Source organism: Chlorocebus sabaeus, chromosome 25 (assembly GCF_047675955.1).
Source record: "Chlorocebus sabaeus isolate Y175 chromosome 25, mChlSab1.0.hap1, whole genome shotgun sequence".
Classification (NCBI taxonomy): Eukaryota; Metazoa; Chordata; class Mammalia; order Primates; family Cercopithecidae; genus Chlorocebus; species Chlorocebus sabaeus.
The window spans coordinates 67,266,541-67,283,768 of record NC_132928.1 but is presented as its reverse complement, the minus strand read 5'-3'; the positions used below and the strand labels follow the sequence as shown (position 1 = coordinate 67,283,768).

General features: G+C 43.2%; 1 protein-coding gene across 2 annotated transcripts in view; it reads right to left on the bottom strand.

The window, feature by feature from the left end:
- Positions 1 to 14,022, bottom strand: part of RAB4A (RAB4A, member RAS oncogene family) — a 34,202-nt gene extending 20,180 nt beyond the window's left edge. The window contains exon 1 of one of the 2 annotated variants that reach the window (XM_007989737.3): positions 13,763 to 14,022. In XM_007989737.3, the coding sequence (XP_007987928.1) occupies positions 13,763 to 13,793 (31 nt within the window). In that variant the 5' untranslated portion in view covers positions 13,794 to 14,022. The remainder of the gene's footprint in view (positions 1 to 13,762) is intronic. The other variant, XM_007989739.3, reaches the window with a different exon arrangement.
- Between the last annotated feature and the right edge of the window lie 3,206 nt (positions 14,023 to 17,228).

The window sequence follows — 17,228 nt, the reverse complement described above, 5'->3', positions numbered from 1 at the left end:
AGGCGAGGTGGCGGGCGCCTGTGGTCCCAGCTACTCGGGAGGCTGAGGCAGGAGAATGGCGTAAACCCGGGAGGCGGAGCTTGCAGTGAGCTGAGATCTGGCCCCTGCACTCCAGCCTGGGCGAGAGAGCGAGACTCCGTCTCAAAAAAAAAAAAAAAAAAAAAAAAAAAAAAAAGAGTAAAATGGACAAAACTGAGGAGAGAATTAGTGAATCAGAATAAAACCTGGAGATTTCAGTAGGCTGTACCGAGAGCTGAGGACAGAACATATAAAAGAACTCAAGAGACATGGAGGATTGAAGGAAAATATCTAACATGGGTCTAACAGGAATTTTAAAATTAAAAAAAATAAGAGAATGAGGGTATACCGAGAGACTACATTTAAAGAAATAATGGCTGAGAATTTTATAGAATTAAAATTAAAGGATTGTTCAAATAAAAAATAACTCTGAACCATGAGAAGAATAAATAAGGATAAACCTACACATAAATACATAACTGTGAAACTGCAGAATAAACATGAAGTCTGTAAAAGCAATAAGAAAGAAAGGAAAAAAGGCTTGTAAAGAAACTAGGTATCTTGATTCCAAAGGTCCAAAAACAACGGGGTGCTATCCTCACACGGCTGAGAAGAGGGGCAACACTGTTGCATTTGATGTGCAAAAAAATTACCCTTAAAGCCTAGGTGGTCTTCCACTTCCAGGACAATGGAGTAGAAGAACTTTTTCCTATTTTTCTCACTAAGAACAACTAAAAACCCTAGAAAAAGACGGGCGTGGTGGCTCATGCCTGTAATCCCAGCACTTTGGGAGACCGAGGCAGGTGGATCACCTGAGTCAGGAGTTCGAGACCAGCCTGGCCAACAGCAAAACCCTGTCTCTACTAAAAGTACAAAAATGAGGCAGTCGTGGTGATGGGTGCCTGTAATCCCAGCTACTCAGAAGGCTGAGGCAGGAGAATCGCTGGAACCTGGGAGGTAGATTGCAATGGGCCGAGATTGTGCCACTGCACTCCAGCCTGGGCGACAGAACAAAACTCCGTTCAAAACAAAACAAAACAAAACAAAAACCACCCTAGAAAAGAAATATAAGACTCTGAGGCCAGGCGCGGTGGCTCATGCCTGTAATCCCTACACTTTGGGAGGCTGAGACAGGCAGATCACCTGAGGTCAGGAGTTCGAGATCAGCCTGGCCAACACGATGAAACCCTGTCTCTACTAACAATCTTTTAAAAATTTAAAAAAATTAGTCGGGCATGGTGGAGAGCACCTGTAATCCCAGCTACTAAGGAGGCTGAGGCAGGAGAATCACTTGAACCTGGGAGGCAGAGGTTGCAGTGAAGCAAGATTGCGCCACTGCACTCCAGCCTGGGCAGCAAGAGTGAAACTCTGTCAAAAAAAAAAAAAAAAAAAAAAAAAAAAAGACTCTGAAAGGGTGGAGCAATAGAAGGCCAGTGTACCAGAGATTTCAGTGTACCAGGGATTTCAGGGCCCAAGGAATGATTTGGAAGGAAGTTTCCTGGGTTCTTTTTGCCTCTTATATCCTAGGCTTGGAGCAGAACAAGCTGGCAACCCAGAAATGCCAATGGATGCAGACAAAAAAAAGTCCTAGCGAAAGCCTGCTCTCTGTAGCCATGGGACCAAAAAAGGGGCAGCCAAGCAAGAGAGAGGAAAACTCTTCCACAATAATGACTCTATTCTAGCCAAGCACCACAGCAAAAACTACGGTCCAACCTGTACCCATGCCAACGAAGGCCGAATGGGAAGCCTAAACTTCCACCCTTGCAAGGCTACACCCAAGCGTATCAATATTCCCATAAAGATGGGGTCAGAGAAGATCAAGTAGGGAGCTAGGGCTTTCATCTCTGCTGGCTGGATAATGAGCTCTTCTGTGCCCCTGCCACAGTGTCAGTGGAGGTCACCAGGGAAAGGGGGATGAGAACATTCTAATCCTTACCCAGCAGTAACAAGATGAATTCCTCTCATGTGTCAATGGAAGCAAGTGGGGAATCTGAACTTCTAGATTCCAGAATCCAGACATGATGGCAGTGATCAGGTAGTGTCCAAGACAGGAAGACAATTAAAAGACTTAAATAAAGATCTAAGGTCCTATAACAAAATAGAAAAATATCCAGGTTTCAGTTGAAAACTCCTCATCATACCAAGAACCAGGAAGACCTCAAACTGAAAGAAACAAGGTAACAGACGTATTCCTATATCAAGATGACAAATGTTAGAATTATCTGACAAAGATTTTAAAGCAGCCATCACAAAAATGTTCCAACAAGTAACACAAACATGCTTGAAATAAATGAAAAAATTAGAAATCATCAGTAAAGAACTAGAAAGTGTCAGCAAAGAACTAGAAGATACACAGAAGAACCAACCAGAAATATTAAAACAGAAAAATAAAACTACCAAAATAAAAGTTCAGTGGATCGGCTTGACAGCAGAATGGAAGTGACAGGAAAGAATCAGTGAACTAGATGACAAAATGATAAAGTATCCAATCTGAACAACAAAGAACAAAAGGCTGAAATAAATAAACAGAGCCTCAAGGACTTGGTGACAATAAAAAAGATGTAACATTCATGTCACTAGAGTCCTGGAAGGAGAGGACAAAGAGCAAGTGATTGAAAAAAGCACTCCAAGAAATAGCACTGAAAACTTAAATTTGGTGAGAGACATCAATCTACAGATTTGAAATGATGAATGAACCCAAACAGGATAAACCCAAACAAGTCTGTGACAAGATCATAATTAAACTTCTGAAAACTGAAGAGAAATAAAAAGTCTTAAAGGTAGCCAGAGAAAAACGATACTGTATCTACAAGAGAAATACAATTCAAATAACAGCGGATTTCTCATCTGAAGCCAGGGAGGCCATAAGAGAGTGATTGTATTTTTCAAGTGCTCAAAGAAAGAAAACCTTTCAACCCAGAACCCTATGTCCTGTGAAACTATTTTTCTGGAATAAAGGGTAAATGAAGACATTCTCTGATTTAAAAAAAAAGATTAACAGAATTTATCACCAAGAAATCTGCCTGCAAAAGAACAGCTAAAGGAATTTCTCTGAACAGGAAGAAAATGATAAAAGAAGGAATCTTGGAACATCAGAGTGGAAGAAAGAACATGGAAAGCAAAAATATGGGCAAATACAATAAGGCTTTACTTCTTATCTTGAGTCTTCTTCATTATGTTTAACTGTTTAAGAAAAATAGTATTATCTATGAGATTCTAAAATACGTAAAGGAAATACTTAAGACAAAACAAGACAGGATAAAAAGATGACAATAGTGAACTATGATATATATATATATATATAACTATGATAAGTTATATATATATAAAGTAAGACATAGAGTGACCACTGAAAAAGCCTTGGTAAATCAAACAGAATTCTTTAAAAATGGCCAGTCAAGGCAGGCTGGAAAAGAAAACTGAGAAATAAAATGGCAAACCTGAGTCATACAATATCAATAATTATATTAAATGTAAATGGAATACACCAATTAAATGACAAAGATTGGCTCAAAAAGTATGACCTAATCATATACCATCTACAAGAAACTCACTTCAGTTATAATGATATGGGCTGCTGAAAGAATGGAAAAGGATATATCTTGCAAACATTAATCAAAGAAAAACAGGGCTGGCTGTATTAATATCATATAGACTTCAGAACAAAGAAAATAACCAGAGACAGAAAGGGCCATTACATAACTATTAATACATAAGGGTAAAGCCACCAATAAGATATAGGTATCTTGAACGTGTATATGCCAAACGGTTGTAAAATATGTCAAGCAAAAACTAACAGAATTAAAAGGACAGACAAACCCACCATTATAGCCCGAGATTTTAACACTAAGTAAAATGTTAACTGTATGGTTGGCAGTTTCTTATAAAACTAAACATTTAAGTACCATATGATTCAGCAACTGCACTCCTAGACATTCATCTCGGAGAAATGAAGACTCTGTGTCATATAAAACCCTGTATATGAATGTTTATGGCAGTTGTATTGGTATAGCCCAAAACTGGAAACAACCCATATGTTCTTTAACAGGTAAATTGTTAGACAATCTCTGGTACACTCATAACAAGGAATGCTACTCAGCAATAACAAGGATTAAATTGTCAACACATGCAATAACCTGGATGTATCTCTAGAGAATTATACTGAGTGAAAAAGTCAATCCCAAAAAATTCCAAGTGCAAGATTCCATTTATATAACATTCTTAAAATGACAAAATTATAGAAATGGAGAAAAGATTCATGGTTGCCAAAGGCTAAGGAAAATGTGGTGATAGGAAGGAAGTCTGTGCCTATAAAAGGGCAACAGGAGAGATCTTTGTGGTGATGGAAGTGTCCTGGATCTGTGTCAACGTCAATATCCTAGTTGTGATATTCTGCAATAATTTTGTAAGTTTTTACCATTGGAGAAAACTAGGAAAAGGGTGCATGAGAACTCCGTATCTTTTCTTACAACTATATGAATCTACAATGATCTCAAAATAGAAAGCTTAACTGAAAAAAAATATATTATATTATCAGACAATGACTCTGTAAGTTTACTATGCACAGTCCCCAAACTGGAAGAATTAGCAAAGGATTCAAGAAGGAAACAATACCAGAAGGAAGGAGTAGCAGAAAAGTAGCTGAGCTGTCTATTAATTCTTTTTCTGTGTGGTGATACATGTATTTAGATAACATAGATAATACTATAAGGACGATGAATTATTCCTTGGTAGATGATGAGAATCCAACTTCATGAGGAGTTTCAGTTAGTGCTGAATTACCTGGATCTCACAGAAATCATTCTGGCAGGAATGTATGGCATCATGTTCTCTCAGAGTGTTCAACATTTGCTGGTTTGCAGCAATGATGATCTCACTCATCATGACTCCATATCAGAATATGGCAGAATCTGTACTAGTTTTATGGGTTTATTTTGCATTTTTAATCTGTGGTTTTCTTTTTCTTTTTCCTTGCTTAACAGTGGATGATATATATATAGAATACCAAGTGTATGTTTTATATGTTAAGTGTATAGTGCTTAACAACTACAGAAAGGCTTAACAGGAACAGGTGAATGGCCATATTACAGAGTAATTAATGAAGGGAAAATGCCTATGTAGGTTATATAAGATAACTAAATGTGAACTGGTTAAATAATTGTGTCCACTTAAATTAGATTTGGTGTTTATTATAGTGAACATTAACTTAAGGGCTCAAACTCACGATAAATTTTTCTCGTTCAGTTTATGGTAATTACATTCACCTGATGAGGGTTTCCTACAGAATGAATTAAGCTTGAAGGGAAAGACCACACCCCAAAGCAGAAAATCTAAAACAGATACATCCTACTAACGTACTTTTAACTTTCCACATGAGAAATGTCAAATGAGACGACAGGAAAGGTATCAAATAATTAGAATTCAATCTTGGGCAAATGTCAGCCATTCAGGAACACAGACAAAATAAAGACTAGGAAAAAATGGCCTCCTACCCACTGAAATAGCAAACATAAAGCCAAAAAAGATTAACTCTACAGAAGACACCTCATTTGGAATTGACTGACTTGTTTTACATTCACTTCAAACAGCACTATTACCTAATGCCCCAAACTGCAGCAGATCAAAGGTATATACTGAAGTAGGACTGTGAACTACAGGCACAAAGGCAGATGGGGACAGCAGGGGATGAGCTAGAAAGTGACCATAATAGCACAGCACATTTTGTGCAGCAGTTGATAGTCAACGATGACCTTGAGTGTTCAAGAAAATTAAGCTATATTCAGCAGACAAGATGACCTCTGCCTTCCTAGTTTTTTCCCCAAGCAATGGTCTTGCTTTCGAGATTTCCAAATGTCAGAAAGGAAGCACGAATGTATGGCCTCTCACCGTGTGATGCACTTCATGTATCTTACTTCCTGGCAGAAGAGGCTAAGTGCTGTGGTATAGCATTAGAATTTGGGTAGAATGGAGTCATTTAAACAAGGTTTCCTTCTTTAGGAATTAAAGGCTTAGGGTCTGTGATTATGAAAACTGAGATAAGAGATGCTGAAGGTTCTGAGGAGGAATAGGCTTTAAGGCAAAATAATAAATTGCAAATTCAGAGATTAAGTTGAAAATACCTGTAAGTCAACACAGTGGAGATTTGGGGAAGCAGTTCTCATAAGGGCTGAATGTGAAAAGAGAAGCTAAGTGAGAAAAAGGCTGCCAAGTGTCCACTGACTGATCATCAGCATCCCTGGTGAAACCAACATCGCTTCAGGTGGGGGCAAAATCCTAATTACAGTCAGTTGAAGAAGGAAGGAAGACAGACACTGTTGACAAAAAGTACTGACAGCTCTTATAAGCAGCTTAGCCGTGAGGGAAAGGAGAGACAGAGGTTGTTAAAGGAGGAAGGCGCAAAGCCAGGAAGCTGCCAGTGGAAAGAGAAAGGAGGGGAACAGACATGATGGGTGAAGTGGGGACCTGAAGCTTTAGAGATGGGGTCCAAAGTAGAAGGCTGGGGTTAGTTTTAGACAAGAGAGACCTTCTTCTGAGACGACATAGAAAGGGTTAAGGATGAGGTAAGCAAGTTTGCAGACATGGCATCTTTTCCTTACATCTACTGGTGGTCATCTACTAGGAGTGAGAGAATGGGCTTGAGGAGATGCGTGAAGGTTTAAAATAGGGGATGTGGAGAAAGACAGAGGTGACCAGGATAAGAAAAATGATTGCTAAGTATTACTGAGTACCCGGCTGGAAGCAGAGACCATACATCTGCAATGATCTCAATCTAAAAGGAGCTCTGTCTGCACAGCAGGCAAGGCAGACAGCTGGGTAGCCAGGGCTGGAGCTGTGCAAAGTGTGAGTAGCTGAAAGAAAAAGGACGAGGTGGAAGGAAATGCCATGGGTGTCTTATCTGAAGAGAGAGCAGCTCATTGCCTGAAAAGAAGAAAGGGGCCAGGCATGGTGGATCATGCCTGTAATCCCAGCACTTTGAGAGGCCAAGGTGGGCAGATCACTTGAGGTTAGGAGATCGAGACCAGCCTGGCCAACATGGTGAAACCCGACTCTACTAAAAATACAAAAATTAGCCAGGTGTGGTGGCGCACACTTGTAATCCCGGCGACTCAGGAGGCTGAGGCACAAGAATCACTTGAACCTAGGAGGTGGAGGTTTCAGTGAGCTGAGATAGTGCCACTGCACTCCAGACTGGGCAACAGAGTGAGACTCCGTCTCAAAACAAACAAACTAACAAACATAAATAAAAAAAAGAAGAAGAAAGGGAGGAGATGGACCAGCAGCCTGCAGCTCTGAAAGTGAAGAATGGATGGAGTTGGAGTGGTCAGAATGGGATAGGTGACAAAGTACAGGGAGCAGCCAGAGAAGGGAGTACCTGAAGAGGTGGTAGAAGAGAGGTAACTTCATCCTGACTAGAGATCAAGTCAAGGAACTGTGGAGCTGAGTTGCTGACTGACCTCTGCAAGGACACTGCAGTGACCCAGGATCCGTCAGGAGTTGGAGCAAAGAACAAGACCATATGACAGATGACCTTGCTGAGTAAGGACTATCCCCAGGGTCATCAGATAACAGCAACAAGGAGCCGGCAGAGGACAGAATATAAGATGACAGGTACTTTAAAGGACAAAAAGTTTTGGTACAATGGTCAGGGAGGAATTGAACAGTGGAAACCTTGATGAAATGCTGGTTAGGAGAGGTGGAAGGTTTGGGCAGCAGAGGAACACATGACTTGTGGAGGAGAAGAAGAAGAAGTAAAGGAGGTGGAACAGGCAGCAAAAGTTAATCATGGGACTCTGCAGTGTGCCTGTGGGAGCCGCGGTTCACCTAAGCCTGAATTAAACGTTGTCGGCACAGAGGAATCCTGAACCTTGTAAATTTAACATTTGCAGCACAGGCTCCCCCACAATTGCTCCAGGTTCGTGATTGGGTCTTTGGTTTTCCTGACCCATTCGTTGGGATCACATGCACTGAGGAAGCTCATGTGAGGAAGCCAGTTACTTAGCCGCCAGCTCTTTGCTATTTCCCACTGATATAACAATTTTTTTATATATATATATATATAATAAGTATATATAATTGTAAATGATTTATATATAAACTATTTAAAATATATATATATTATGTATCTATATTATATATAGATATATAGTTCTTCTAAAGCGGAAAACTCCTCCCATCCTGGCCTAGGAGGCTCTCATATCCTCATGAACCCAGGTTGCAAGTGCTGTGGAAGCTGCCACAGGGGCAGTGGTGCGGATGCTGTATGGCAAGCTGCAAGACAGTCAGCACAGCTGCTCAAGTCACTGTGACGAAGAACTTTGGAATGAAACCCAATTTTCTTACCTTTTAATCATGTAAACTAGCCCTAATTTAACTTTCCTTTGCATCTTTCAGGGTAAACAGTAACTTAAACCATGTTAAGAAGTCAGCTCAAAAGACTCTGAAACCAAATAGATCCAGGAGGTAAGGATGGGGAAGAATTAAAAATGGACTCTAACTTTATCTTCCAGGCAAACACAGGAAAAATAGAAGACGGGTATAGGCGTGAGTAGTTTGTTGGGTTTGGGATGTATTGTGTTCAGATGCCAGGAGGCCACCGAGGTGTAGTTAGGTAGCTGAAAATAAGACCTGTAGTTTGAGTGAAGGATGCGACGAGAAATATAGATGTTACAGTCATCAGCGCATCAGCAGTAAATCACAGGCATGGGCTGGAATACTTTACAGTTTAAATGACCATGAGAAAGAATAATATTTTGTTTTTTCAAAAAATCGTGTTTTTTCAGAGTTCTCGAGTATGGAGTCATTACATGTCTCCCTGGACCAACAGCACCTGCATGGCCCGGAAGCTGGTCAGATGCAGATCTCCCTCACCCTCTAAGTCAGGATCTACATTTTAACACACCAGGGGTCTCGTGTGCACATTAGTTTGATAAGCACTGGTGCAATGTTTCCCAAACTTTGGTACTTCAAATGTTCACCAGCTTTCAGTGAATGAGAAAAAGAAAATGACAAACATGTCTAATCATATATTTATTCAACTTGAAGAAATGTCCTTTGTTTTGGTGTTACAGGATTCCTTTGCTGACATGTTTACCTGTTCTTTCATGAAATTAAGGTAAAGGGCAATTGGGGTGATTTCCCTAACAGCAAGTTATTTCATACTTTATTGGAACCAGGTGACTTTGAAATGCTATTTACAGCCGGGCGCGGTGGCTCACGCCTGTAATCCCAGCACTTTGGGAGGCTGAGGAGGACGGATCATGAGGTCAGGAGTTTGGAGGCCAGCCTGACCAACATAGTGAAACCCTGTCTGTACTAAAAATACAAAAAAAATTAGCTAGGTGTGGTGGCGGGCACCCGTAGTCCCAGCTACTTGGGAGGCTGAGGCAGGAGAATCACTTGAACCCAGGAGGTGGAGGGTGCGGTGCGCTGAGGTCGCACCACTGCACTCCAGCCTGGGCAACAGTGAGAGACTCTGTCTCAAAGAAAAAAAAAAAAAGAAAGAAAAGAAATGTTACTTCCTTTATCAAGGATATCTTCTTCACTCCATCTTGCTTTGTCATCCTAAATTTCTCCATGAGTCGTATTTTGATGAACAAAGCCTATATTTTAGTTTCTTAGGGCTGTCATCACAAAGAATCACAAACTGGGAAGCTTAAAACAACAGAAGTTTACTGTCTCACAGTCTGGAGGCCAGGCGTTCAAATTCAAAGCGCTGGTAGGGTCAAGCTCTCTCTGAAGGCTTGAGGGAAGGATCCCTCCTTACCTCTCTCTGGCCTCTGGTGGTTGCCAGCCATCCCTTGGCACTCCTTGGCTGGTAGATGCATCCTCCCAATCTTGGCCTCCATCCTCACATCTCTTTCTCCCCGAATACATGTGTGTCTAAGTTTCCCTCATCTTATAAGGACACCAGGCAACGAATTAGGGCCCACCGTAATTCAGTATGATGACCTCATCTTAACTTGATTACATCTGCAAAGATCTTATTTCCAAATGCGGTCACATTCATGGGTACTAGGGGTTAGGACTTAAACAGATATTTTGGGGAACACAATTCAACCCAAACAGCCTACAATGATACAGTTTTAAAGGAAAATATTCTGATAATTCTCAAAATTATATGGCAAATACTGTAATACTGTGCTGTTTTCAAAATGAAGCACAAAATAAAAACATTGAGTATATTTTAATAAAAATGAGCATAGAACCAGCAATTTGAGTTGTATTCTTTTCATACATTATTCCCATTGTAGATGGCATAAACTCTAATATATGTAGAGATTTTGTATTAGATTTTTCCTCACTCTCAAACTGCCCCAGCACTTAAATTTTAAAAGAAATTGCTGGCATTTTCCCACTACATATACTTTTTAGCTCCTTTCTGAACATTGCTGCTTGGCATCAAAATTACTTTCAGCCAGTTTGTCATCTCCCAGGTCTCAGATGGCTGAAGCAGAGTTCCTTGGGAAGTCCCAAGCCGTACTAACCGGCCAGGGCTTTAAGAATGTAGTGTATCTAATGACATTTGGGAGAATTTTGTTTCATATTCAGATTAAGGGTTACATCCGAAACCTGATTTCAATTTGCTTCATGATATTACATAAAGTACAATATTCATGTGGTGACTTCAAAGCAACAAAAAATGTTCAACACTACTCAGTCTATGGAAGGTGAAATACTGTTTTAATATGTTAAAAAGGATATTAAATGAACACATTAATGAAAGGTAGCTCATTAACAGTACATTTTAGCAGGGCACAGTGGCTCATGCCTGTGATCTCAACACTTTGGGAGGTGGAAGCATGAGGATCACTTGAGCCCAGGAGTTCGAGATGAGACTGCAACAGTGAGAGACCTCGTCTTGACAAAAAAAATTAAAAAAAAAAAAAAAAAAAAAATTAGCCAGGTGTGGTGGCATGCACCTGTGGTCCCAGCTGCTCAGGAGGCTGAAGAGGGAGGATTACTTGAGCTAGGGAGGTGGAGGCAGCAGTGAGCCATGATTGTGTCACTGCACTCCAGTCTGGGTGACAGAGTGAGGTCCTGTCTCAAAAAAAAAAAAAAAAAGATTGAAAAAAAAAAACCCCAAAAAACAAAAACCCAGTACATTCCATGCACTGGCCCTGATTTTTCCTCATCTCTCTGTCAAGCTACACAGAGCCTCCTTTTACAGAAGAGCAAATGAGCACAGAGTACAAAGGAGTTTAAAGGTTAGGCAAACATTCCTTCACCAGCTCAGAGGCAAATATCCTGAAGGCAGCCTGACTGTTTCACTTTTAAGGAACAATGCCATATAAATATGGCCACTGACACATCAAACTGACAGCCTAGGACTTGGTTCTAGGTGACTTTTACTTCAGCTTGGCAAACTTCAACTGTCCTGCTTGCTCTTTCTAAAGCTCATTTTCTTTTTTTGAGAGTCTCACTCTGTCATCCAGGTTGGAGTGCAGTGGCGCAATCTTGGCTCACTGCAACCTTTGCCTCCTGGGTTCAAGCAATCTCATGCCTCAGCCTCCCGAGTAGCTGGGACTACAAGTGTACCACCATGCCCAGGTAATTTTTCGTATTTTTAATAGGGTTGGGGTTTCGCCATGTTGGCCAGGCTGGTATCGAACTCCTGAGCTCAAGTGATCTGCCCCCTTGGCCTTCCAAAGTGCTGGGATTACAGGCGTGAGCCATCACGTCTGGCCTCATTTTCTATTTATTAGTTTCTACTAGTTTTCGATTAATTTCCTCTATTAGAAGAAAAGATTCAATTCAGAATTGCAAAGTAAAAACATACTTGGAAGTTATCATGAAATAAGAATACTAATGGTTAAAGCCTTATGATCAGAATGCAATCAATCTGTGAAGCTCAAAAGTTCAGTTAACTGTGTCTGAAGTGGAGATGCCGAAGATACGCTCTATTTTATCAGTTATCATTGTGTAAACGAAAAATGAAACATAAAAGGTCCTTTCTTACTGATTCATGACCCCCACTTGCTTTTCTTCTTTGGACATTCCACCCTTCCCTTGTGCTCTGTGCTCCTTACTCAGGTTAAAGAAAACTCAGCGTGGGCTAAAGAGCACTTGAAAATAAAGAAGTGCAAAGATGCAACCAAAAATTGCTAAAGAGCATGTTTTCCTTACAACATTTCTGACTGTGGTTCTCTACAGGAAGAACCAGACCACTGCCATTTGCAGAAGCATTTGCAAACACTTGTCCTGATGAAGGCATCGACTTACTGGAGGATTTCCTAAGCCTTCTAGGAACAGATGTCATGCCCCTGTGTCACCAAGAACAGGGCAGTACCAGTCACAGGAGTCACTCACTGAAGGTGGACCAAAGGCACTGTGACCCCAGCATGGAAGCCCTTCCAAAAGTTCCCATTTTTTCTTACAAGACAGACTGACGCCTTCCTCAAGGCCCTCTCCTCTCTGTCTCCTCATCCATCTCTCCAGCGTGGTGCTCAAAACACACCCTTCTTGAGTTGCCCTTCCCACAGGCCTGAGATGTTCTGTGTGTTGCCTGGTTAATGCCTCCCCGACACCCCTGACTGGGTCACGTTTCTTTCTAACACACCTTCACGGACCACACTCCTTAAGAACTCTTGCCTGGTTTTTAATTATTCACTCATTAGTATCACAATTGGATGAATACTGCATTCCCTCAATAGACTGTACACTCCATGAGCCTAGAGCCGTGTCTGCTGTCTTTCTGCAGGACTTACAGCCCTCCCAGCACGGTGCCCGCTTCCCTAATGCCACTCCACAGTATTTGTTGCCGAGAAGGAGGCAGCACGCCAGGACAGATGGAGACAGGACTAATTTGGCTTGAGGTCTGTAATTTTGAACTTGAGCCTCTCTCTGGGACTGTAAAACCCCAAATCAAAGCCTTAATCTGAGAATACACACATCTGAAAGAGTGATTAGGGACTGGTAAACATCTATTAATATTCAACTCTGATAGAAAGTACAAGTTGTTTATTCTTACCACGCAAGGCCAAAAAAGGGGAGAAAAAAAAAAAAAACACCACACAGTATATGCACTGGGAAAGCTTTCGCTTATTCAAAACAGTATTTGTCAAGCACTTCCAGGTCTGGGTGCTGCAGGGGAAACAAAGATTAAACAGCCAAGGCTTTGCTTCCAAGGTGCTTACTGTCTTAAGGATACAAGGCATGTTTATAAATAGCCAAAATGCAACCCAGAAAAGGCTAAAAAACACTGAGAGGGAGGGAGAAATAAACGAAGAGGTCTCCGGAGGAAGAGATGAATTAGTCTATCAATAACTCCTCACCGTACTCCCAATGTAAAGCAAGGAATTCCAAACCAGGAAAGGTCAAACTTAAGTATCTGAGGAACACAGGCGTTGCCCTAAGCCCTTCACACGGCTCGCTGGGGATAATATAGCAGCTGAAACGGAACATCAAGCTGGCTTTCCAAACCTTCAGTTATTTACATTAGACTGAGAGGGGAAAAGCGCTAACAGTGCAGGCGCAGAGAAAGAGCAAGAGGAAACTTGAAAAGGCGGATCACGCCAATGCGCTGTGCACAGCCCCGCCCGCGCCCCGCGCACCCGCTACCCCACCCAAGCTCCCCGCGGCCCGCGGCCCCCATCTCGGTCCTAGGCCCAGACACCTCCGAGACCCGTCCCCCGGCTCCGGCCGGCGGCACCGCCACCCTCAAGACCCCCGCAGCCCAAGCCCGGCCCCGCGCCGGCGACGCCCCCCGCGGCCCGATCCGCGCGCCCAGCCAGCCCGGGCCTCGTACCGTAGGTTTCGGACATGGCCGTCTGCGACATCTTGGGAGCGGCGCCGCCTCTCGCCGGGTCACCGGCTGCACTCGCCCGCGGTCCGCTGGCGCGTCTCGGTGGGGAAGGACCTGGGGCGGGAGACCGGAGGAGGGAGGGGCCCGACCGGTCCCCACGGCAACCGCCGGCCTCCCAGCGGCTGCGGCCCAGCCGGACTCCAGCTCCGCGCAGGCGCAGGGACCTCCACCCTCCGTCCGGCCGCGACCGCGAGGAGGAAGAAGAGATGGGCTACCCGAGGCCCGGCCCACGCCGCGTTCGCGCGTGCGCACGGGGAGGCCGGGGCGGGGCGCATGGGGACTTCGGCGCGCGCCGGAAGCACGTGCGCGGGCTGGGTCCCCTAGCTGTGGGCGCCGAGGCTGGGCGAGCGGCGGGTGGGGGCGTTGGGGGCTGAGTCCCGATTTCCCTCAGGGAAGGCCGGGTAGAGGCAGGCGGTGGGCAGGTTTGGGGGTGACAGAGGGCTGGGGACAGTGGGGTCCAGTTACCGAACAGAGGAGGAAGGTGCCTGCACTGGGGAGGAAAGCAGTCCATTTGCCAAACTGGCCCGTCTCAGTTAAGACATTGTCTTCGGTCATCATCTGAGGCTGTCAGCCAGGAAAAAACTTCCCCGACGCAGTTACGATCGAGGCCAGAACTTGGTTAATGTGTAACAAGGGGGCAGTAGGCCCCAGGTGTGCAGGTTCATTTACCCGTTGGGAAGCTAAGCTTTCACTCCAAACTGTTGGGCCCTCTTGAATGGAGCTGAACGGTTATGGGCAGAATGACAGAAGCTCAAGATGCCCAGATGCTGAAGGGTCATCGCAAGACTACAGACAGCAGCCTCTCCACATCCCATTTTAGAGGGTTCTGGATTAGGGCTGAGAACTGTCTCCTGGCCCTCAGCTGGGGATGTGTTTCCAAATTTAGGAGTTTTTTTGTTTTTATTTTTAACAGGGTCTGGCTCTGTCAGCGCAGCCCTGCCGATTCTCCCGCCTCAGCCTCCTGAGTAGCTGAGGCTAGGGGCATACAGCACCACACCGCGCCAATTTTTAAATTTTTTTGTACAGATGGGGTCTCCTTATGTTGCCCAGGCTGGTCTTGAACTGCTGAGTTCAAGCAGCTTCCCTCCTTGGCCTCCCAAGTTGCTGGGATTACAGGCGTGAATCATCTCACCTGGCCTTGGATAGTTTGGTTTCAGAAGCAAAACTGAGTTAGAATCCCCTTCTGTGGGAAATGTAGAGATAAACATTTATGGGAAAGAGAATTTTGGTTGAGGATTTGGCCCATCTGAGCTTGATCAGGGCCACATAGCGCCTCATAGTTCCCAACCCTGTTCACAATAGGTTGTCGAATGCTGAAAATAACCCTGGCTAAGCCCCCAAGTGACCTGGACTGTATGGAAAATGCCAGTACAAAGTTGTTGTTTTTTTTTTCCCTGAGTCAATTTGGCTCCATCCTCCACATAAATTGGCATCAGAGCTTCCCTCTTCCCCAGGGGCTATTTGGGTCGGTATTTTTCTCTTCTCTCCGATCCTAATAACAAATAAATGCAGTTTTTTTTATTTTCTAAACCACAGAGAAGTCCCCATGGTGAAAGGTTGTGAGAGCTGCAATTTCCTAAAATTGTTTTGTATATATTTCTTGTTCAATGGCTCAGATCATTTTTTGCTTTCTTGTTTGGCTCTCTGCTTGTTGTGTTTGATTTAGGCTCATGAGTATAGCAGATTGGTTCTGATTAAAACCATTTCAGAGGAAAGACAGTGATCCCAGAAGTGGGAAGAAAACAGCATCACCTGAAGTCTTTCCTATTCCTTAGATGTTCTCTTCCTGCGAAAAACCACTATGTACTAGAAAGAAGTCAGTGAGCTGCAGTGATAGTGTTACTGACTGAAACTGGACCAGAGATCCCTGAAACCTGGACAAGGTGGTAGAAATACAAATTATGCTGCCACTTCAAAGCTGTGGGCAGTTTTCTACTTTGTGGAAAATGAAGACTTAGGTAGGCCTTTGGGAAAGACTGTTTGTTTTGGAAAAACCACCCAAAGAGATCATTTAGTTTGCAAATGTAACTGCAGTATCACAATTGGAAGAAGAAATATGCAAGGGCGAGGTTTGAAGGAGCCGTTCAGTTCAGTATCCTCGAATGATACTATGGAAGATTCTTTGCATCTTAGTAACTTTGGGTCTTTGAAAGAAAACAAATTTCTTCAAAATGCTTTTAGAGACTGCTTTGATTCTGAGGCACTGCTGATTATATGGAAGAAAAAATTATTGCAAAATTAATTTGTGTTTTCTCCAGTTATCGTCTCCGTTCTCTTTGGGGGAGGTTTGTGACAGAGTAAAAACAGATATACAAAAGCCTAGACATGTTGGAGATTTGTCTAAGGGAAATGTCATTATGGAGAAGGATTTTTTTGAGCTGAAACTAGATCCCACTTTTTTCAAGGTCAGTGGTCCTTCAAGTATCTGGTACTTTCCTTCCTGCTTCCTGACAATGCTAAAGGATGTGGCAGGACCTCGCATTTAATGCCCAACGTGAGGAGCCCTAGGGCTTGATGCATGGGATGCTTGGAGTGAGGCCTGGCGGAGGGCGCTGGTCACAGCCTCGGTGGAATGGTGACTCTCTTTGGTAACTGGAATTGAAGAAAATGAGTGGACTTGTGTCTGAGCACTTGGGAACTCAGCAATCCCTGGGCGTTACCTTGAGAAGGAGCCACATTCTGGACATACAAGTGGAGGCTTGAAACTGGAAGCTCAATTCCACAGCCAGGCTGGTGGAGACTATGACATGTAACTCACATCTTCAAGAAAGTAGAGACCTCAGAGGTCACTGGGCCACTTTACCTTCCACTGTCAAAAAAAACTATGTCTGTGATCAGATACCTCTGTTGCTAGGGAATATTTGTCAGAATGGGCTAGATTAACTGCAGTAATGCAGATCTCTCAACCCATTTATGACTTACACAGCAAAGTTCCTCACTCAGACTACCTGTCCACTCCCAGTAGCAGAGACTTGCTCATGGACCCTCCTAGACCCAGGCTGACCGAATGTGTTTTATCTAAACACATCTCCACAGTCACTCAGGTAGGAGTGGCAATGCACTAGGACCAATTGTGCATTAGCTAGAGAGGCACTTACCAGGAATTAATTGCTCTAAGAACTTGTATTTACATTTTGTGGGCTAAAGCAAGTCATGTGGCAATGCTTAATTTCAAAGAGGACAGGAAATGCAATATTATTGTGTCCCTCAAAGAAAGGAGAAGAGAAAGTCTGTGGAAAGACATTATGGCTACCACTGGAATTTTCACCTGTCCAGGCAGCTCACCGTGCTTTTATTTGAAACAATTTTATTGAAGTATAATAGGCATAACTGCACATATGTATGTATGCATGTATTTATTTTATTTTTTGAGATGGAGTCTTGCTTTGTTGCATAGGCTGGAATGCAG